Here is a 22,676-nt window from a genome sequence, read left to right as displayed (position 1 = left end):
CCCAAGACACCCGCCGTCCAAGTAATCGGTGTAGGACTTGTGTTGTCAGGAGTACCAGCAGGAATCTGGGATCAAAGTCTCCATTGACGCGGGGTCATGATACCACGTGCAGAGAGGAAATCTGCAACCGATCGATAACGGCTTTTCCTGATGACAGAGAAACTCTGCCTGCTAGCGCCTACTGCTTGGAAGAGAGACGAGCAGCCACAGCAAGTACCATCGACAATGGGTTAGTAGGAAGCATCATAGGCGATGCATTGGGACTACTGCTACCAGCGAGAACAGGAGCTGTAGACGCATGGCTCAAAAATACCATCAGTATCAGCCTCTGAGCTTGTGACATGGCCGTGGCATCCACCTTTGCAGAAAGTCTGTGGCCCTTTTGATGAAGTCTAGGCTTGGAAATGGCGTCCCTCTTGGATGTCCACCAAGGCAGCTCCTCACTAATACCACCGCTAATCTAGTAACAAGAAAAAAGAGGGGTGAGGATTCTGCCGGTCTTCGTGGAAACAATATCTGAAGCCGGGAGGGGCGAGCGCTAAGAGTTGGAATCAGTATCGTGTAAACCGTTTCACAGTCTCCTGCACGACATGCTGGAGGATCACAGTGTGTTTGTGGATCCGCCTGAATAAAATGCCTTGTCTCTCAGACGGCACCCTAGAAGACTGAACACTGACCAAGACATGATTTTTTTTTTTTTTTACAAAAGCAAAAAACTCACTACCAGCGACTTTCAGCCAAACTGGTTTCAGAGTGCTTGCGCAAACGAGAGGATCCTGAAATGAAAATGGCACCTGCGTCATTACTGAGAAAGTCCAGCCGATGCTCCACTGATGCCAAGTCCCATTTAAAGGAGGTGCGTCAGCAATAGAGTGAATTAACTCCTGCCAAAACGAGGCCCTGGAGGACGCAGGACACCCCGAATCTTCGGCGTAGCGAGGTCACTGTCGGACAAGCTTCAGGTTGGACCAGACCTTCATGCACAGTATCTGTGTACAAAGGATCCACGAAGAAACGTTCTAGAAGCGCAGCAGGAGATTGCTCTGCTACAGAGTACTCCTCACTCCGTCACCGATGACATGAGTGACCCACGTCCACACGGACACGGCTGACTGAGCTAGCAGTCCAGTGTTCCTCGAAAGCACTAGATGCTGGATTGTTTCTGATGCCGCCTGGAGAGGGACCGCAGTCTGTGTGTTAGAGCTGACCAGAGGGGAGAAAGTAGGCGGACATACCACCCCCAGACTCCCTGTCAGAGGGTAGATCCCCGGACTACCGCTGTACTTGGACAGAGCAAGACAGTCTGAAAGACGAGATTTTCTTTTTTCTTTAGACTAACTGGACGTCAGTCTTATACTGTGGTGGAGTGCAAGGAAACTGCAGGCGTGCCACCATGTGGGGACTAGCCGTTAGGCAAGACTGGTAACCAGCTCAAGCCAGTTCGTTCAGAAAACAAACTTCTCTTACTGGATGTAATTCTCGTACATGAGAGCGCACACAGCATGTCTCCCTGCCTTTCCTCCGAGACACGGAGAGTGCGCAAAGACTGTTTGCAGAGACTGCAAGTGGGCAACCCTTGGTGAGCTGCTAGGCAAGTCTCAACCTGGACCGGAGCAGTCATGAGGAGCGATGAATCCGGCAAATCCCTTTGCGAGTACTTTTTCCATAGAAGGTACCACAGGTCTCAGCACTGCCAGAGGCATGCAGAAACTTAGTTAGAACATTGTTGTTCGTAAGACGAGATCTTCTCTGCTGGATGACAATCTCGTACTGTAGTGAGAACGCACATAGTACGTGGCTCTGGCCGGCCCGTCCGCGTGTCATCCTGGACTCTGACACTGCGGTACATCTGGCTGCAGGGAACTGCAGGAGGGGCAACAGGGAAGCTACCGATAGGCAAAGCTCAACCCGGTCCGGAGCAGACACAAGGGGCGAGGAGTCCAGAGACTCCCTGTGCAAGTACTCTTTCTCTATGAAAGGTACCACAGGTCTCAGCAAGCCCAGAGTAATACTGACCATTAGTTTGACCACTGTTGTCCATAAGAGGAGATATTCTCTGCTGGATGTACATCTCGCATCGTACGCACCTGGTTCGTGGCTCTTCGTGTATCCGGCCTTAGATTAAAACAATCCCATCATGTGAGAACAGCGTGGAAGAAAAATTCACGTGATTCAGTGTCTTACATCAGACGCCTTTCTCAAGCAATACGTATTGTCTGATGTAACACACTGAAACGTGTTGCGATAAAAAGCGGTATAATTAATATTATACCCGTCACTGATCTTTTCTGCCCACTATGCCTGGACCTGGTGAGTGCAGAGTGACTTGTTCACTGTTGGTTCCTGCTTATGGTGAGGCTTTCCTGTTGGTGAAGCCCTTTTTGGACCCCTGGTCGTCTCTTCAGCTGCCTGGCTGGATCATGGAAGGGGATCTATAATTATTCTATATGCAAACCTGGATGTGGGGTGCAGATGGGTTACCTTTCTGAGGTTTTCCCACCTGGCACCAGGTGAGTTTTTAGGATCACCCTATTTCGAATACAGTCTATATTAATATATCCTGAAATACATGAGGCGTGGTTTCATCTTCAAATACTTCTATATGGTAGTGTTCTACAGGATGATTTTATGTCTGTGTCAGAAACTAAGAAAGCAGAATCTGCAGTTCTCTGTGTACAATCTATAGAACACAGCACAAATAACATAGCAGCAGGCACATAGCTATTGTAGGGGTGCGCTACAGAAGATGGCCTGTAGGCGGCAACAGACAATCAGTCTGATGCCTGAAGAAAGGAGGAAAACACCCACAGGTGTGGTCAGTGCTATAAAAAAGGGTTGTTCCCACTGCAGCAGCAGAGTGCAGGGCTGCCAGGCCCAGAGTGACAGCTCAGGAGAGTGCAGGGCTGCCAGGCTCAGAGTGCCAGCTCAGTGGAGCTATAAGGCTGCCAGGCCCTGTGTGTGGATAAGAAGGCCAGAGGTGGACAGGGAGACGCCCCTCACCTCAACACCAGAGACAGTGTGTCAGCTCAGTGGAGCTGGGGCTGCTAGGCCCAGTGTGTGACTAAGAAGGCCAGAGGTGGAGAGGAAGACACCCCCCACCTCCACACCTAGGAGAGGTGTGTGGTTGGGAAATCCAGGCTGCGGTGATTCCCCTTGTGAGCGGAGAGACGCTGTGGACAAGGCGCTGCGAGAGATAGTACGCCTGCCCTGGGACTAAGGGTCTGAAGGCACAACAGACTGAGGACCAGCTGCGCTCTGGACATTCACAGGTCTGTGAGACTCTATGGACTTATATGGTCTCCTCAGCTGAGGATTTACCTGCTTGCCCTACGGACTGTAAAAGGTTAAAACTTGAACAGAGACTTTTGCTGTTGCAAATCATTTATTTATCTGGAGACACAGTCGTTTATGTTGCTCTTAAAGATTGTGTGAATAAAGTGCAAGTAAAGAAGATAAGTGACCGTTTGGCGTGATACGTATCCCCTGTGTAGTCACACTATACAATCCACAGAGGGGAAAAAATACAGGATTCAAGTCATACAATGGCCAGAAAAAGAGTGATTCCTCATTCACACACTGTAGATTATTCTGAAAAGTTAGGTATGCTTTATATAAGGCTAGGGCTTTGACCGAAAAAAGGTCATGACATCAGAGATTGCAGTATAGCCAACCAACATAACAAACTAATGGAAGTGAATGTGGTCACATTGGGGCTCACAAGTTTTTGCAACCTGATAACTGCAAGATATCTGTTAAGTTTGGTTTGTGAGGCACAACATGATTGCATTCTCATCTGTTAGTTTGCAATGTCATTTGACTGTTTTGACCTGTTTTACAGCCAAAGATCATAGAAACATAGACAGTTTACCTCTCCGGTCAGCAGGTAGATGATCTCTAAGGTGAAGTTTAATATCCTCTTGGTAATCTCATTGCTGTCCTTCTCCATCCTCGGTGGGTCATTCATGAAGACTATTTCGGATGAGAACATGAGAGAACTGGATGAACTGGAGGGTTCTAGTGCTGGCGGCCCTTTATGAGAGAAGGAGAGACTCTAAATCATACAGGGACATCATCATGTGTGATATACAGAACTGTAAATCAGCTACCAAATTGGAAAGCCCCTGGAATCGATTGCATACCTGCTTAGCTGCCCAATTCCCCGCCAAGATTGGGTGCGGTTAGTTTTCCTGATATCTCATGCAAGCAAAATCCTACTGAAGATTCTACAAAAACACATAACAGTGACAGTGGGATGGAAACTCCCTGACACACAAGCCGGGGTTCACCAAGAAAGAGGAACAAGAGACCAAATAGCAAATCTCTGATGGATCATGGTGTAGATACGCCTCATCCATTACAGCCAAGCCTTTGGTTACATTGAACACGAGAAGCTGTGGCCATGCCTAAGACAAATGGGAATCCCGGGACATCTGGGGCAACTCAGATAGTCATTAGATGTAAACTAAGAGGCTGCAGTCAGGACCTCCAATGGGAACACGAACTGGTTCAGGATCAGGAAAGGCGTACGCCGAGGCTACATTGTTCAACCTGTATGCAGAGGCGATCTAGAGGCAATGTAATTTAGACTAATCCAACATCGGAGTCAAGATTGGTGGAAGAAACATCAACAATCTCAGATCTGCAGATGATACAACCTTGTGGAAAAAAAGTCAGGAGGATCTTTAACAACTGATACTAACAGTTAACCCCTTAGTGACGAAGACTGTTTGAACCTTAATGACCAACTAATCTTTCTGGGTTTTTTTTGTTTTTTTTATCAACGCATTATAGGAGCCAGAGCTTTTTAATTTCTCCATCACCAAAGTTCTATGAGGTCTTGTTTTTAGTGAGGTGAACTCTAGTCTACATTCATCCAATATTTAGGAACATAGAACATTTTGATCACTTTTTTCAAGAGGTAAGATCAAAAAAATCTGTAGTTCTGACATATTTTTTATTTCTAATGGCATTCACCGTGCGGTATAAATATGATGTGCCATTAGTTCTGCAGTCCGGTACGATTATGTCAATACCAAACTTATATCGGTTTTTTCCTCACAACCTTTTCACGAGTTTGTTTTTTAAATGTATTTTTTGTTTATCGCTGCTGTTCTGAGACCTCCATCTTTTTTTTTTTTGTCGTCAATGGTGCTGTGAAAGGGTTTCGTTTTTTTTTTGGATGAGTTGTACCTTATAATAGTACCGTTTGTTGACAAATTTGATGTTTTGACCAATTCTATTCCATTTTTTGTGCGGCGAGATAGGCAGAATTAACCATTATCGCCATGTTTTTTGTATTTTATTTTCATGCGCTGTGCCCGTTAAATAATGTACTAACTTTTATCTCCGGGTAATTAGGAATGCAGCAATACCACATATATGATTTTTATTTTTTTACATGGTAAGGGCTCGGTAAAACAAGCGTGCTTTTTGGCGCATGAAAAAAACTATGCATCACGCATTAGCGCAAAAACACGTGAACGGGCAAATTTTCACATGTGCAGCGCGTAAAACGTTGCCCGTTCACTGGAGCAGCTGTGCTTCGAGAAGTGCAGCTGTTCCACAAAGGTCTCTAATCACATGACAGTGACATCATCACAGGTCCTATTACACAGTATATAAGGGGCGGAGCTCAGCAATGAGGAGGAGAAGTGGGGGCTGAAGGACCTGTGATGATGGCACTGTCATGTGATCAGTATATAAGGACAGGAGCTGATGACATGATGGTGACATCATCACAGGTCCTATTGCAGTGTAGCAGGTCCTGGTCCCTACTGTTGTCTCTGTTATCAGCCAGAGGATATACAGTATATACACATATGCAGCACACTGATATCAGCTACATTATATTACAGTATCAGACCCCTGCGTGTGACTCCGGCCGGCAGGTAAGAGACGCCGGAGGGGTTGTTGCTTGTGGTGAGGTCAGACATGTTCTGTCTGTATCCGTGTAGTCGGCCGCCTCTCGGACACTTTACGGATCGGCGCTCTCCACGCGGTTCTGTGTTGTGCGGCTTCTTTCAGTTTGACATTTTATTTCGTGTCCTGATTCTCCATTGCGGATGCCGTCTTGGACCGCTTTGATTTCCTCATTGTTTCTTGTACCGTCACCGGCTGTTGTCATGGTCTTAGTTTTCTTGATATCTAGTATGGGGCGCCTTTTTAACTTCCTCCTTTAACCTCTTAATGACCGCCCATACGCCTTTTGATGGCGCCCGTCAAGCGGCTTTATTCTGCAGAGCTGTCTTCTGACGGCCCTGCATTAGAAGCCCGGTGTGGGTCTCCCGTGTTGGGGAGAGCGGGTGCTTGGCTGTCGGATGAAGAAACCTCAGATCTTTGATGTTTAACCCTTCACACGCCACGGTCAGTGTGATCGCACCATGTAAAAGGCTGACAGAGGGAACTGGTTGGTTTGGCACCTGAAGCTGTAAAAGCTGTGACAGGGGATTCTTTCATTCCTGCAGGTAGCTCCCTCATCACTGAACACTGTGACAGTGTTCAGTGATGAGGAGACCTTTGTGGAACAGCTGCACTTCTCGAAGCACAGCTGCTCCAGTGAACGGGCAATGTTTTACGCGCTGCACATGTGAAAATTTGCCCGTTCACGTGTTTTTGCGCTAATGCGTGATGCGTATTTTTTTTCATGCGCCAAAAAGCACACTTGTTTTACCGAGCCCTTACCATGTAAAAAAATAAAAATCATATATGTGGTATTGCTGCATTCCTAATTACCCGGAGATAAAAGTTAGTACATTATTTAACGGGCACAGAGCATGAAAATAAAATACAAAAAACATGGCGATAATGGTTAATTCTGCCTATCTCGCCGCACAAAAAATGGAATAGAATTGGTCAAAACGTCTCATGTATCAACAAACGGTACTATTAGGCCTTAGTCAGACGGGCGTTTTTTTGCGCGATTTGCGCATGCGTCCGGCGAATTTTTAAGACCATTGCTTTGCAATGGTATCGGACACATGAGCGCTTTTTATGCGCTCGTCCGATAAATTATAGAACAAAAAAATCGCAGATCGCACCTACCTGCAATCTGCGATTCCTGTTCTCTTCTGTATATGCGCTCAATGGGGCCGGCGGCAGCAGCGCCGACCCCATTGAGAACATATAGAAGACAAATCATTCTTCTCTGCCACAGCTGTAACAGCTGTGGCAGAGAAGAACGATGTTTGCCCATTGAATTCAATGGAGCGGCAATACAGCCGCTCCATTGAAAGCAATGGGCTGCCAGCGTGCGCGGGGTGAATTGTCGGGAAGGGGTTAAATATATAAACCCTTCCCTGCAATTCATCCTAAAATGTGTTCAAATTAAAAAAAATTGTATACTCACCTTTCCGCTGCAGCCGGAGTCCAGCCGCGGCCGCTGTCAGTTCTCCTGAACTGCTTCTCGGCACTATTCAGCCGGCGGAGCTTTAAAATCCCCGCCTGCTGAATGATCTGCCTCTGATTGGTCACAGCCCTGACCAATCAGAGGCTGAAAACACTCACACACCCATTCATGAATTCATGAATGGGTGAGTGACTGCTGCCTCTCAGCGCTGAGCCAATCAGGGGCAGGTCTGACTCACATCCATTCATGAATTCATGAATGGGTGTGAGTGAGGCATGCCTCTGATTGGCTCAGCGCTGAGCCAATGAGGGGGCAGGTCTGACTCACACCCCCTTCACACCCACTGCAGGACGGCCGCACGGAGCTCCGGCTGCCGGCAGAAGGTGAGTATACAATTTTTTTTTATTTTAACACATTTTAGGATGCATTGCAGGTAAGGGCTTATATATTTAAGCCCTTACCGACAATTCATCCCGGGCTCGCCCGCAGCGCATTGCTTTCAATGGAGACGGCTGTATTACCGTCTCCATTGAATGCAATGCGCTGGACAGCTCCGGCCCGTTTCTAATGAAACGCGGCTAGGAGCAGATTTTCGGGCGATTTGCGGGCGACTTGCGCGCATTGGTCACGCGATTTGCGGATGCGCATCCGTCATGCGATACGCAAATCGCGCGAAAAAACGCCCGTCTGACTAAGGCCTTATAAGGTACAACTCATCCAAAAAAAAAAATTCTTTCACAGCACCATTGACGAAAAAAAAAAGTGGGGGTCTCAGAACGCAACAAAAAATACATTTTAAAAAAACAAAATCGTGAAAAGGTTGCGAGGAAAAAAACGATATAAGTTTGGTATTGACATAATCGTACCGGACTGCAGAACTAATGGCACATCTTATTTATACTGCACGGTGAATGCCATTACAAATAAAAAATATGTCGGAACTACAGATTTTTTTGATCTTACCTCTTGAAAAAAGGGATCAAAATGTTATCTGTTCCTAAATATTGGCTGAATGTAGACTAGAGTTCACCTCACTAAAAACAAGACCTCATAGAACTTTGGTGATGGAGAAATTAAAAAGCTCTGGCTCCTATAATGCGTTGATAAAAAAAAAACCAAAAAAACAGAAACATTAGTTGGTCATTAGTGCACAAACAGTCTTCGTCTCTAAGGGGTTAACTGTTAGTATAAGTTGTTAAAGATCCTCCTGACTTTCTGCCACAAGGTTGTATGATCTGCAGATCTGAGATTGTTGATGTTTCTTCCACCGATCTTGACCCCGATGTTGGATTAGTGTAAATTACATTTCCTCTAGATCGCCTCTGCATGCCGGTTGAACAATGTAGCCTCGGCGTACGCCTTTCCTGATCCTGAACCAGTTCGTGTTCCCATTGGAGGTCCTGACTGTAGCCACTTAGTTTACATCTAATGACTGTCTGAGTTGCCCCAGATGTCCCCGGATCCCATTTGTCTTCGGCATGGCCACAGCTTTTCGTGTTCAATGCATCCAAGACTTGGCTGTAATGGATGAGGCGTATGTACACCATGATCCATCAGAGATTTGCTATTTGGTCTCTTGTCCCTCTTTCTTGGTGAACCCCGGCTTGTGCGTCAGGCAGTTTCCATCCCACTGTCACTGTTATGTGTTTTTGTATAATCTTCAGTAGGATTTTGCTTGCATGAGATATCAGGGCTATTATTTTGGGCACAATAGCTGACCGCACCCAATCTTGGCGGGGGATTGGGCAGCTAAGCAGGTATGTAATCGATTCCAGGGGCTTTCCAATTTGGTAGCTGATTTACAGTTCTGTATATCACACATGATGATGTCCCCGTATGATTTAGAGTCTCTCCTTCTCTCATAAAGGGCCGGCAGCACTAGAACCCTCCAGTTCCTCCAGTTCTCTCATGTCCTCATCCAAAATGGTCCTCATGAATGACCCACCGAGGATGGAGAAGACCAGCAATGAGATTACCAAGAGGATATTAAGCTTCACCTTAGAGATCATCTACCTGCTGACCGGAGAGGTAAGCTTTTCTATGTTTCTATGATCTTTGTTTGCTTAACAGGTCAAAACAGTCAAATGACATTGCAAACTAATGGATGAGAGTGCAATCATGTTGTGCCTCACAAACACAACTTAATAGATTTCTTGCAGTTATCAGGTTGCAAAAACCTGTGAGCCCCAATGTGACCACATTCACTTCCATTAGTTTGTGATGCTGATTGGTTATACTGCAATCTCTGATGCCATGACCTTTTTCCGGTCAAAGCCCTAACCTTATATAAAGCATACCTAACTTTTCAGAATAATCTGGAGTGTGTCTATGAGGAATCGCTCTTTTTCTGGCCATTGTATGACTTGAATCCTGTATTATTTCCCACCTCTGTGGATTGTATATCTACGTGCCTGCTGCTATGGTATGTGTGCTGTGTTCTATAGATTGTACACAGAGAACTGCAGATTCTGCTCTCTAAGTCTGCAACAGACACAGACATAAAATCATCCTGTAGAACACTACCATATAGAAGTATTTGAAGATGAAACCACGCCTCATGTATTTCAGGATATATTAATATCGACTGTATTCGAAATAGGGTGATCCTAAAAACTCACCTGGTGCCAGGTGGGAAAACCTCAGAAAGGTAACCCATCTGCACCCCACATCCAGGTTTGCATATAGAATAATTATAGATCCCCTTCCATGATCCAGCCAGGCAGAAGAGACGACCAGGAGTCCAAAAAGGGCTTCACCGACAGGAAAGCCTCACCATAAGCAGGAACCAACAAAGAAAAAGTCACTCCGGGTCCAGGCATAGCGGGCAGAAAAGATCAGTGACGGCTATAATATTAATTATACCATTCTTTATTGCAACACGTTTCAGTGTGTTATATCAGACGCCTTTCTCAAGCAATACGTATTGATGTAAGACACTGACTCACGTGAATTTTTCTTCCACGCTGTTCTCACATGATGGGATTGCTTTAATCTAAGGCCGGATACACACGGCCAGATTTCCATTGCAAAATTCCTGTCTGGTTTCCTCATCCGGGTTCTGCAGCATTACATACTTGCCATTTACATGCTATGAAAAACCGCTTTTTCTCGTCTGCTTCACTGGGGGACACAGCTTTGACCTTGGGTATAGCTACTGCCACTAGGAGACGACACTAAGCATAAAAAGTGTTAACTCCTCCCACTAGCTATATCCCTCCTGCAAGCATCCACCTAATTCAGTTTTCCGCTTAGTGTCCATGGGAGGTGGACGGCTCGCCTGCATGGGCTGTGTTCCAGATGGGCCAGGACTGGTCTTATTGCTAGCCGTGCAGATGACCTGGTATATGTAGCCAGGCAGCATGTGGGTACTGTGGCCTTCCTTTTTTTTCAATGTACATTGCCACCTTGCAGATTCTTTTGCCGCTTAAAAAAAAAAAGAGAAGAAAAAAGAGCGGTAGGCAAGATGTGGGGCTGCTGGCCAGACTGATAGTGTTAACCCGCCATGGCACTAGGGCAGCAGGTCTTTTTGCACGCAGAGGGTCCTATGGCAATGGCAATATGCCCTATTTCGAGGCGCCATAGTCCTGCTTGTTTCCCTGCCCAATCAACCTCAGCGTGGTTCCTGGCTCGGGTTGAAGCCTTGCCTAGCAGCTAGCTGTTGCCCTTCCTGCAGTTCCCTGCAGGCAGCCTTGGCACAGTGCCCGTGTCCAGGACGAACACACCCTAAGTGCGGCATGACTCCGGCTTGCTGACTCCTGTGGGATCCTGTGGAATCATTGCTTCTCACATCTGCTCCGGACCGGGTTGAGCCTTGCCTGTCAGTAGCTCCCCTGTTGCCCCCTCCTGCAGTTCCCTGCAGTCAGCTGCACCGCAGCGTCGGAGTCCAGGATGAAGAGCCACAAACCACGTGCGTACGATACGAGATGTACATCCAGCAGAGAATATCTCCTCTTATGGACAACAGTGGTCAAACTAATGGTCAGTATTACTCTGGGCTTGCTGAGATCTGTGGTACCTTTCATAGAGAAAGAGTACTTGCACAGGGAGTCTCTGGACTCATCGCCCCTTGTTTCTGCTCTGGACTGGGTTGAACTTTGCCTATCGGTAGTTTCCCTGTTGCCCCTCCTGCAGTTCCCTGCAGCCAGATGTACTGCAGTGTCGGAGTCCAGGATGACACGCGGACGGGCTGGCCAGAGCCACATACTATGTGCGTTCTCACTACAGTACGAGATTGTCATCCAGCAGAGAAGATCTCGTCTTACGAACAACAATGTTCTAACTAAGTTTCTGCATGCCTCTGGCAGTGCTGAGACCTGTGGTACCTTCTATGGAAAAAGTACTCGCAAAGGGATTTGCCGGATTCATCGCTCCTCATGACTGCTCCGGTCCAGGTTGAGACTTGCCTAGCAGCTCACCAAGGGTTGCCCACTTGCAGTCTCTGCAAACAGTCTTTGCGCACTCTCCGTGTCTAGGAGGAAAGGCAGGGAGACATGCTGTGTGCTCTCAATTACGAGAATTACATCCAGTAAGAGAAGTTTGTTTTCTGAACGAACTGGCTTGAGCTGGTTATCAGCCTTACCTAACGGCTAGCCCCCACATGGTGGCACGCCTGCAGTTTCCTTGCACTCCACCACAGTATAAGACTGACGTTCAGTTAGTCAAAAGAAAAAAGAAAATCTCATCTTTCAGACGGTCTTGCTCTGTCCAAGTACAGCGGTAGTCCGGGGATCTACCCTCTGACAGGGAGTCTGGGGGTGGTATGTCCGCCTACTTTCTCCCCTCTGGTCAGCTCTAACACAGACTGCGGTCCCTCTCCAGGCGGCATCAGAAACAATCCAGCATCTAGTGCTTTCGAGGAACACTGGACTGCTAGCTCAGTCAGCCGTGTCCATGTGGACGTGGGTCACTCATGTCATCGGTGACGGAGTGAGGAGTACTCTGTAGCAGAGCGATCTCCTGCTGCGCTTCTAGAATGTTTCTTTGTGGATCCTTTATACACAGATACTGTGCATGAAGGTCTGGTCCAACCTGAAGCTTGTCCGACAGTGACCTCGCTACGCCAATGAGTCGGGGTGTCCTGCGTCCTCCAGAGCCTCATTTTGGCAGGAGTCAATTCACTCTATTGCTGACGCACCTCCTTTAAATGGGACTTGGCATCAGTGGAGCATCGGCTGGACTTTCTCAGTAATGACGCAGGTGCCATTTTCATTTCAGGATCCTCTCGTTTGTGCAGGCACTCTGAAACCAGTTTGGCTGAAAGTCGCTGGTAGTGAGTTTTTTACTTTTGTAAAAAAAAAAAAATCATGTCTTGGTCAGTGTTCGGTCTTCTAGGACGCCGTCTGAGAGACAAGGCATTTTATTCAGGCGGATCCACAAACATGCTGTGAACCTCCGGCATGTCGTGCAGGAGACTGTGAAACGGTTTACACGATACTGATTCCAACTCTTAGCGCTCGCCCCTCCTGGCTTCAGATATTGTTTCCACGAAGACCGGCAGAATCCTCACCCCTCTTTTTTCTTGTTACTAGATTAGCGGTGGTATTAGTGAGGAGCTGCCTTGGTGGACATCCAAGAGGGACGCCATTTCCAAGCCTAGACTTCATCAAAAGGGCCACAGACTTTCTGCAAAGGTGGATGCCACGGCCATGTCACAGGCTCAGAGGCTGATACTGATGGTATTTTTGAGACATGCGTCTATAGCTCCTGTTCTCGCTGGTGGTGGTAGTCCCAATGCATCGCCTATGATGCTTCCTAATAACCCATTGTCGATGGTACTTGCTGTGGCTGCTCGTCTCTCTTCCAAGCAGTAGGCGCTAGCAGGCAGAGTTTCTCTGTCATCAGGAGAAGCCGTTATCGATCGGTTGCAGATTTCCTCTCTGCACGTGGTATCATGACCCCGCGTCAATGGAGACTTTGATCCCAGATTCCTGCTGGTACTCCTGACAACACAAGTCCTACACCGATTACTTGGACGGCGGGTGTCTTGGGGGAAGCTCCTTGTTGGGAGCTTTGTCCCTGTGGGTAGCAGGGCCTGTTACTCGGGTCCCTTTATTCTACTTCTCTGAGCATGCCGGATGCCTAGGCATGCGTTAATGCTAGTCGCGGTTAAAGAACTGATTATGCTTCATTTCTCATGCAGCTTCTTATGTTTTCCCACTACTCTGGTACGTCCCAAGGTCAAAGCTGTGAGTATGCTCAGCGCAGTCACACATGGCCAATGAATTACAGTTTTGCATACAAACTGAATTGCCTGGATGCCTGCAAGAGGGATATAGCTAGTGGGCAGAGTTAACACTTTTTATGCTTGGTGTCGCCTCCTAGTGGCAGTAGGTATACCCAAGGTCAAAGCTGTGTCCTCCAATGACAGGACAAGTAAGAAATTTTACGGCAAGTTATAAAAAATATAGTTTTCCTGCCCACGAGTGGAAATCAATTGTGATTTTTTTTTTTTTTTTCCGCTCGCAGAGGGAAAATCACAGCATGTTCTATTTTAGTGTGTGCTATGCACAGAAGGCTTCCATTGAAGTCCCACAGCCCTCCTGCCATGAATTTTGCAGAGGGGTCACGGGATCCGTGTCATCGCCTAGCAAAGGCGCAAGAGAATCTGTACTGTGCATGTCCGATAGCTTGCCAGCCGGAACATCCACAGTACAGAAGGCCATCTGCACTGACAGGTACAGGGGGTCACCAGCCAGGCACGGGGTTGGATTCTGCTGCAGGATCCCACATCCGGAATCCACATCTGACCCGTTCATGTGCAGCCGACCTAAAGATACCCAGTGCACAGGCAAGCCAGGAGTCAAGTGGCATACAGTAGAACAACAAGTAGGAGAATGCTGGCTCTGTATAAAGACCCCTGTCCACAGCAGTGATCAAGAAGACAGTCTGCTTTGAAACACGTAAAAGCCTGGAGAGAAGTCTTAATGGTACCTTTTATAACATGTAATTTATATGTTTGGAATTAATAAAAAGCTCTTTTTATCGAGCCGGCATTCTCCTACTTGTTGTAGAACACTACAATGTGAGTGAGCAGGAGAGATGTGATTTCTTTAGCTAAACACAGTAAACAGCAGTTCACTATTAGTTTGTAGACTGTATCTATGCTATTCTGTTTCTCTTGTCCGTTACCACTCTGTTCTCTATACACTCATTCGACAATAAGCTAGTAGGAAGGGAGACCCCTGGTGGCCAGCATTGTAGAGGGACTCTTCAGCACAACAGCATAATTTTAGGTAAGTAAAGTAAATTGCAGTTTTGCTAGTTATCACATCATATAAGCACAAGTTGTTTGAAATGTTAGTGACTATTTAACCAGTTAAACATAGGGAAGTTAAAATCCATTCTAGGAAGTAATAGGAACAATCCAGTGTCCGGTATAACGGCTTCCAGACCTTCCAAGTGAGGGAGAACTAAAGAACTGAACAGCAGAGAATGTGAAGATCGGCCACCAATATGGTCAGTTCTGTATCGTGGGAACCAATGAGTTAATAGTAATGTTGTAGGAGTAATGAGAATGGTAAGTAGGCTCCTTGTAATGAGGAAGAACCAACCAACTGCCAGGAACCAACAGAATTAAATGGCCGGAGTTTGGCCTAGAGGTTTTTGCTACAACTTTGACATCTATATAGAAACAATGCAGACTGACGGCAGGAGGAGCACACGGTCCATCTAGTCTGCCCTTATATTATTACCTTTATGTATCTATTAAGATAGACATAGGTTTATCCTAGGCAGGTTTATAGTCACTTATTGTTGACTTTCCAACCTCTTGTGCTGGAACTATTTTTCCAGCATCTACTACTCTTTTAGTAAAATATTTAGTGACATTGCTTCTGATCTCCACTCACACTAATTTCAGGTTGCTCCTCCTTGTTCTTCAGTTTAATTTCTTTCTTCCTGTAACATTTATAAAGGTTTCCATCATGTCCCCCTCTCCCTTCTTTCTGCCACGCTATACAGATGAAGTATTCTATCTCTCCTGGTAATTTTTGCCTTTCATATCCTTAACCATCTTTAGACTTGTTCTATTTTTTATCAATGTTCTTCTGTACATGAAGTCTCCAGAACTAAACGTAGTATTCTAGATGTGGTCTTACTAGCGCTCTATACAGCGGGATCACAATCTCTATCTTTCTACTGAGGGAGGAATACTGGGTTCAGTTCCCTACGTGTCTCTCTCCATACACAGGATTACACAATGGTGAAGAAGACATCGGGTGATGATGCAACTCCCAGCAGCCATCTCCATGAGTCAGGAGGATGGAGCAGGAGCCAGAGCCCTATCACAGAGGCTTCTCCTCACTTACCAATACATGAACAGAAGATCCTAGAACTCACCAACAAGATCACTGAGCTGCTGACTGGAGAGGTGACCCTGCTGGGAATGCTGGGAAATTATACAGTAACAGCACTAGAGGTGTCTGGGTAATGACGGTATCATTGTTTTGTCAGGTTCCTGTAAGGTGTCAGGATGTCGCTGTCTATTTCTCCATGGAGGAGTGGGAGTATTTAGAAGAACACCAGGATCTGTACAAGGACATCATGATGGAGAACTACCAGCCTCTTATATTACTGGGTAAAAAGAAACAGGATATATATTATGATGTACAAATAAAAACATATTTAGACACTGGCGACCAGCTTTCTAACACTCCAGCAGGAGCCATAGATCGGCTTAGTGGTCAATGGTCATGAAGTGATGGGGTCAGATTGGGGTGCCTTGGGCCCACAATTGGAAGTGATTCTGGGGGCGCACCCTAAAGCTACATGGGAATAATACTTGTTGAAGAGGGATAATGGTCCATATTAACCGTAGGCTCTGAGGGATTTCAATGGTCGGGATCATAGTTTAGGTTTTATTCACATGATAGGAATTAAAGTGCAATGATAAAATACCAAAAATAAACACATAGTCGCTGTGAACAAGTGATGGTTACAGCTCTCACTTTAGGTTCCTTAGTGTACAGTGCTGATGCAAGGCATGGGCCAACTGGAGATAACATGTTATTTGTGTGGTACAGGAATACCTTGTTGGTTTAATGTTTAAAGTCATAATGTTGTTTTTTAAAAATTTAGAAAAATACTGAATGGGAAGAAGTAGAAATCCAAAATGGAGTTAGACATGTTTGTATCAAGAACTTCTTGTTTCCAGGTCCCGTTAAAGAACCAAATTGTTTAAGAAACTTTAACATATAGCATACATATATATCAATATTAATCTAACTCTATATAACCATATAGTCTTTATAGAAACTCATTTATTAATTTGTAGCCTTCATATTACCTTTAATTTAATGCAGAAACTCTGCAGTCAGCATGTAGTTACCTGATGAAACCAATTTCCTATTTTGAGTCTAATTAATGTTAGTATTTCTAGCACCGGCTGTGGTTTTTCAATTCAGTGGTTAATATAACACTGTCCATCCTTCCCGGTGACCTTTCACCATAACTCTATTTTTTTTTTGTCAAGTTTACCATAACTCCTTTTCATTAGGAAATCCCCTGCTTCTATGTCTTCTGTTCAAGGTATTGACACTATACGAAAGAATCATGTGTATTTGTTAAAAACCGGTGTGGAGTATATATTTATATTATGCTTATTTATGCTGTGGATTTATTTTGTGGAATTCAACCCTTGAAATACAAGGGTTAAATCCTAGAGCATTTCTGCAATTAATAACGTGGCCAAATGTGCATCATTTAGGTGCAGATTTGGCCACTGCGAATTTAAAGCATATTTGCTTCAAGTTTTCTGCTGTGGAAAGCTCTCAGCAGATATTAGTGTGAAGGGGCCCTAACAAATCCTGTTTTAGTCAATGACATTGTCACTTGCAATATACTTGTTGTGCTGCCATGAACCAATGGATGTATCCATGTCTCAGTATAATATATACATCAGCAAGCATTTAGTCTGCTGTCGCTGCTTCAAAGCATCAACATTTTAATCAGAACCTGCAGCTCAAACTGCATCAAAAACCTAAAGTGTTTCTAGTCTAAGGTTGTATTTACGTAGGTAATGTGGGGTTGCACCCGGGCACAACTTGCATCGCAAGATTTTCAACTTTGAGATTTGAAAATAAAGATGAATAATTTAATCCATTTTAATCCTAACAGATAATCCCACTGAGAACTTTGATGGAAACTTCATGGTATTGCCTAATTATACAGTAGAAGAAGATATTGTCCAGCACCTTTCAGGAGAAAACCTCATGACTCTTCATGTACAGCCAGAACATCACAGTTTAGATAAGAAGCCATTCTCCTGTTCAGAATATGGGAAATGTTTGACAGATGAAGCTAATTATATTACACATGAGAGAAGTCGCACAGAGGAGAAGAAATTTCCTTGTTCAGAATATGGAAATACCAAACTCAAAGATCATCTGACAATTCATTCAGAAGAGAAAACATTTTCAAATTCAGAATGTGAGAAATATTTAACAAGAAAATCAAATCTGGTTACACATGAAAAAAGTCACACAGGAGAGAAGCCATATTCATGCACAGAATGTGGGAAATATTTTAAGCACAAATCTGGCCTTATTAATCATGAAAGAATTCACACAGGAGAAAAAACATTTTTATGTTCACAATGTGGAAAATGCTTTACACAGAAAACAAATCTTATTACACATCAGAGAATTCATACAGGGGAGAAGCCTTATTCATGTTCAGTATGTGGTAAATATTTTAGAGACAAATCAAACATTGCTAGACATCAGAAAATTCACACAGGAGAAAAGCCACACACATGTTCAGAATGTGGGACCGGTTTTATAAGAAAATCACATCTTGTTAAACATCAGAGGATTCACACAGGGGAGAAGCCGTATTCATGTTCGGAATGTGGGAAGAATTTTACACGCAAGTCAAATCTTTTTAAACATCACAGGTTTCACACAGGGGAGAAGCCATACACATGTTCAGAATGTGGGAAGAGTTTTACAGATAAGTCAGATTTTGTTAAACATCAGAGAATTCACACAGGAGAAAAGCCATACACGTGTTTAGAATGTGGGAAAGCTTTTATAGGAAAATCAACTCTTATTAAACATCAAAGGATTCACACAGGGGAGAAGCCGTACACATGTTCAGAATGTGGAAAGAGTTTTACTCATAGGTCAACTCTTGTTAAGCATCAGATGAGTCACACAGGGGAGAAGCCGTATTCATGTTCAGAATGTGGGAAGAATTTCACACATAAGTCAACTCTTGTTAAGCATTGGAGGATGCACACAACAGGACATTTTCTGAACACGATCAGGTACACAACATTGGAAGTTGAACATGTGAATGTCCCAGGAATCTTGTAGTGTACACACCTGCTCTGTTTTAGGGATTTGTATCCTGTTCACAGTCACAACATGTGAGCAGGTCTTACAGCTCCTTACATTGCAGGGATATGTTCCTTTTTGTGTGTCAGTGGGAAATTCACTCATGATTATAAAGTCACTCAAATTTCGAGGTTACCTGTAACACATGAGGGCAGTTTCCAGGAATAAGGTTTTCAGACAGTTATCCTTGTGTAGGGTATTATACCCTACACAGATAACATAATTGCAAATCTGCTTTTTACATTAACTACACAAAGTTGGCGCACATTTTTATCAAAATACGTAAACTGAATTTAGCGTGTTTGTAAATCGCTGTACAAATTTCTTTGGCAAAACTTCACGAGGAGTGGAGAAAACTGCAAAGAAAAATAAAATGCAACCTGAAGTGTAAGTCAAGCTCAAAGTAAGAAAGTGGAGGCTTTTAAGTCAAGCCTTGGTGACCTGTTGAATATAACATGATGTATTTTTGTTAGCCATTAAGAGGTATCATATCGATAAAATTACTTGGTTTCTCTTACTGAGATCAATCGCATATTGTACACCAGGACGTGCTGAAGAACACTAATGACAGTTTTTGCTCCTTCAAAGAAAAAAGGGACGTACAAGGTTCATGGGAGGAGCTGATAAAAAAAATTTGTAGGTGCAGAGAAAAGCAGATGAGATGATCAGACTGGAAAAATCAACACAAAACTTGTAAATAAGCCTAGATTGTAGTTAAAATGTAGTAGCTAGTACCCATCTGGATCTATTGTGTTGAACTTACCTATGTTTTGCTACCTCTGTTTTATTAGAAAAATTATTTGAAAAAGACCTTTTATACTTGGCATGTTGCCACCATATTTATGAAGTAATACTCAAGGCAGTTTTTGATTGCAAAATGGGTTCAACTACTGGCCCTCAGGCGGACATTTTTAAAAGATTTGAGACAGGGTAGTCCAAAATTGACAAAAAATTAAAATACAATTAGTCTTGATGATGAAGAGGTCAAATTAAAAACAAATGTAAATGATTTCAAACAGATTTCTAGCTTTCTTTCAGACAAGCTACAAAAACCGTGGCATTAGCCCAGAGAAGATTCTAAAGCATTTTTATAGTTGTGTGTGATATTTTTAGGTCGTGTTGCTCCCGAAAAAATTTCTTTTAGAGCGCCAGGTGCCATGCATCACGCCAAGTGAATGGCAAAAGCCATTTACTCCATAAAAATGTTCATTTTCAGGGATCAGTTTTCTGTGAGTGACTCCCAGCTAGATGTCATCAGAAGGATTTGTTTATTTTTATTCATGTTAATGTCAAAGTTTGGTTTAATACTCCTAAAGCTAGATTGGTCCCCAACCAAGATTTACAGTTGTTTACAACCTTAATCAATTATGGAGACATTTCATAGGTGGCATTGTCTAAACTAATAAATCATTTGTTGCATTGGAACCCAGAGCAAGTTGCTTTCACTTTTTTTGATAAAACTTTAGGCAAACAAATCAAAATAAACATGGCTGCAAAACTATTGTCTGTTGAGCAAAAGAGTGATGATGATGATAATTAGGTAAGCAAGCTAATTGAGCTCAAGGAAGAAGATGTACAAGATGATAAAAGTTAAAGCCAAAATCACTTTCAAAGAATCCAATTTTTGGACAAAGTCGATTACTTTATTACACCACTACCATTGACATTCTTCAAAAGGTTCAACATTTCAACTCATTTCTTACATTTCGATCCGGATGTTTGGAATGAAGACCTGGATTTTTTGAAGGGACAGGAAACTATCAAATGTTTCAGTGTTTTAAATGACACAGCCGAAAGGGGTGTCAAATTAATTCAAGAATACAGTGTGAGTGTAACAAGAGATGAAGAGCAGAAGCAGTATATCTTGCAAGTAGTTGCTGAATATCGAAAATTATTCCCAGGCACACTTTACTCTTCCCTTTCAAAAACTCTACTACCTATTTGATTCTGGTGACTCAATCTGACAAATCTACCTACCAATTCGACCTACCTACCTATTTCATTGTTATGAAAATTTAGACATAAAATCTATTCTGATGTTGCTACTTCCTTTCTTTTTCGCAGATTCTTTTTGTAATAAAGTCCAGTGTTTTAAATTCATTATAGTTGGATTATAATAAATAATTGATTTGTATGTCATTATTTTCCAGCCACCCTCTATCCCACTCTTTCCTTTCACCTACCTGGTTAAAAATTAGTTTTTTAAAAAGCAGCTTACTTGAAGTCTTTGATGCTAAATAATACAAAAATAGTAGGAAAACATTTTTAAAATTATCAACTTAGTCGAATTTTCAAATTCTTTGGAAAAATTCGATTTTCCAGGTCTGTAATAGAACTGAACCTCGAAAAAACCAAATATCTTCCAATCTGTACGTTTGTCAAGCAAGTTGTGGAAGTGAAAAGTCTTGTGATTGTGATGAAAGAGGGCTCTCCTCTTAAAAGACTGAGACTTTCTTTGAAAGTGTTAACATGTTTTGGTTGCTCCAGTCGAAGATTCGCTGAATTTTTTTTTTCCCTTTATGTATTGCGACCTCCCTAGTGCCGATCCACCACATCCAGGTGAACCTTATTAAATTGGTTTGTGCCTATAAAACACCTCTTTTGTGCAAGAAGCCCCCAAATGAATGGGAGAGCTAGATGCCTGGCTATATACTCCCACTAAAGCAGCTGGGACAGATTAGCGAATGGCATTCATGAGCTGCCTTTAGAGCTAGGAACTAGAGATGAGCGAGCATACTCGCTAAGACACATTACTTGAGCGAGTAGTGCCTTAGCTGAGTATCTCCCTGCTCGTCTCTAAAGATTCGGGGGCGGGCGGAGAGCGGCAGGGGAGAGCTCTCTCTCCCTCTCCCCCCCCCCCCCCCCCTGCTCCCCGCTGCAACTCACCTGTCACCCGCGCCGGCTCCTGAATCTTTAGAGACGACCAGGGAGATACTCGGCTAAGGCACTACTCGCTCGAGTAATGTGCCTTGGCGAGTATACTCGCTCATCTCTACTAGGAACCCATCTAATTAGATTCACCACTTAGAACCATGGATTTATATGCAGTTAGTATAAACAACAGTTCTGCAACCTTATTTAGATATGAAGCACAAGTCTCTGTTACTACTATGGCAGTCTTAGCCTGGCCATACACATTGGATTTTAATCGACCAAACCCGCCCTTTCAGTTAATGTGCATGGTGGCTTTCCAGTGCTATCATTACAGCGGATTTCAGGAGCGAGAAAAATTGCTTAACAGGTTTGGATTCTTCCATTGACCTTTCAAATTCAGGTATAAGCTGAAGGTGGGACTGACCTGAATGATAACTACGCTAAGTCCACATTCTTGCTATAATATAGAGACGTTTATTTAACAAGTAACATTCAGTTTATAACAGATCTCAGTCCTTTGTTTCAAAGGTCAATACAGACCGAATAACCAGGATCCCAGGAATTGGTAAGCAAGCCAGCCATACACTTTCTGGATCAATAGTTGTACTAGATTTATCTTTCTGACAGTGTCCTTACTGTCGCCATAAGGCTGATAGCTTAGCATTTTTTCTCTTCAGTTGGAGTGAAATCTCCCAGTTTTCAGCACATCAACAGCTAATAAACAACTGCAACACTATGATGCCGCTGGCTGAACTTTGTTTTTCTGGTTCCCAAATTTCCTACTCACCCCATGTTAAAGTGACAAAAACAACTCAAAATATCAATAACAACATGGTAATAAGAGGGGTACACCCCATTACATTACCTCCTCTTTTAACTCTGACCATTCTTGACAAACCACAATGAGCATCTAGAATAATAATAAACCAAAAGGAATCTCATTAAATAACAACCCAAACATGTTAACACTTTAAGAAGTGAGTCTCAGTCTTTTATGAGGTGTGCACTCTCTCATCGCAATCTGAGGACCATCGTGGGTCCCAGAGCCCTGCTCTTGTACAGTGGTGAATCCACCTACAGCACCTGTATTCTCATAAAATGGACCAGGTTGACCCGCATTACGT

At 43.9% G+C, this 22,676-nt stretch overlaps 1 protein-coding gene across 1 annotated transcript in view; it reads left to right on the top strand.

The window, feature by feature from the left end:
- Positions 1-9,215: 9,215 nt before the first annotated feature.
- Positions 9,216-22,676, top strand: part of LOC136608739 (zinc finger protein 420-like) — a 59,406-nt gene continuing 45,945 nt past the window's right edge. The window contains exons 1-4 of the mRNA XM_066589127.1: positions 9,216-9,373; positions 15,534-15,713; positions 15,797-15,920; positions 17,459-18,548. Coding sequence (XP_066445224.1) covers positions 9,254-9,373; positions 15,534-15,713; positions 15,797-15,920; positions 17,459-18,548 — 1,514 coding nt within the window. The 5' untranslated portion in view covers positions 9,216-9,253. The remainder of the gene's footprint in view (positions 9,374-15,533; positions 15,714-15,796; positions 15,921-17,458; positions 18,549-22,676) is intronic.

The sequence above is a fragment of the Eleutherodactylus coqui genome, chromosome 1, assembly GCF_035609145.1.
Source record: "Eleutherodactylus coqui strain aEleCoq1 chromosome 1, aEleCoq1.hap1, whole genome shotgun sequence".
Classification (NCBI taxonomy): domain Eukaryota; kingdom Metazoa; phylum Chordata; class Amphibia; order Anura; family Eleutherodactylidae; genus Eleutherodactylus; species Eleutherodactylus coqui.
This window is presented reverse-complemented; position numbering and strand designations above follow the sequence as displayed.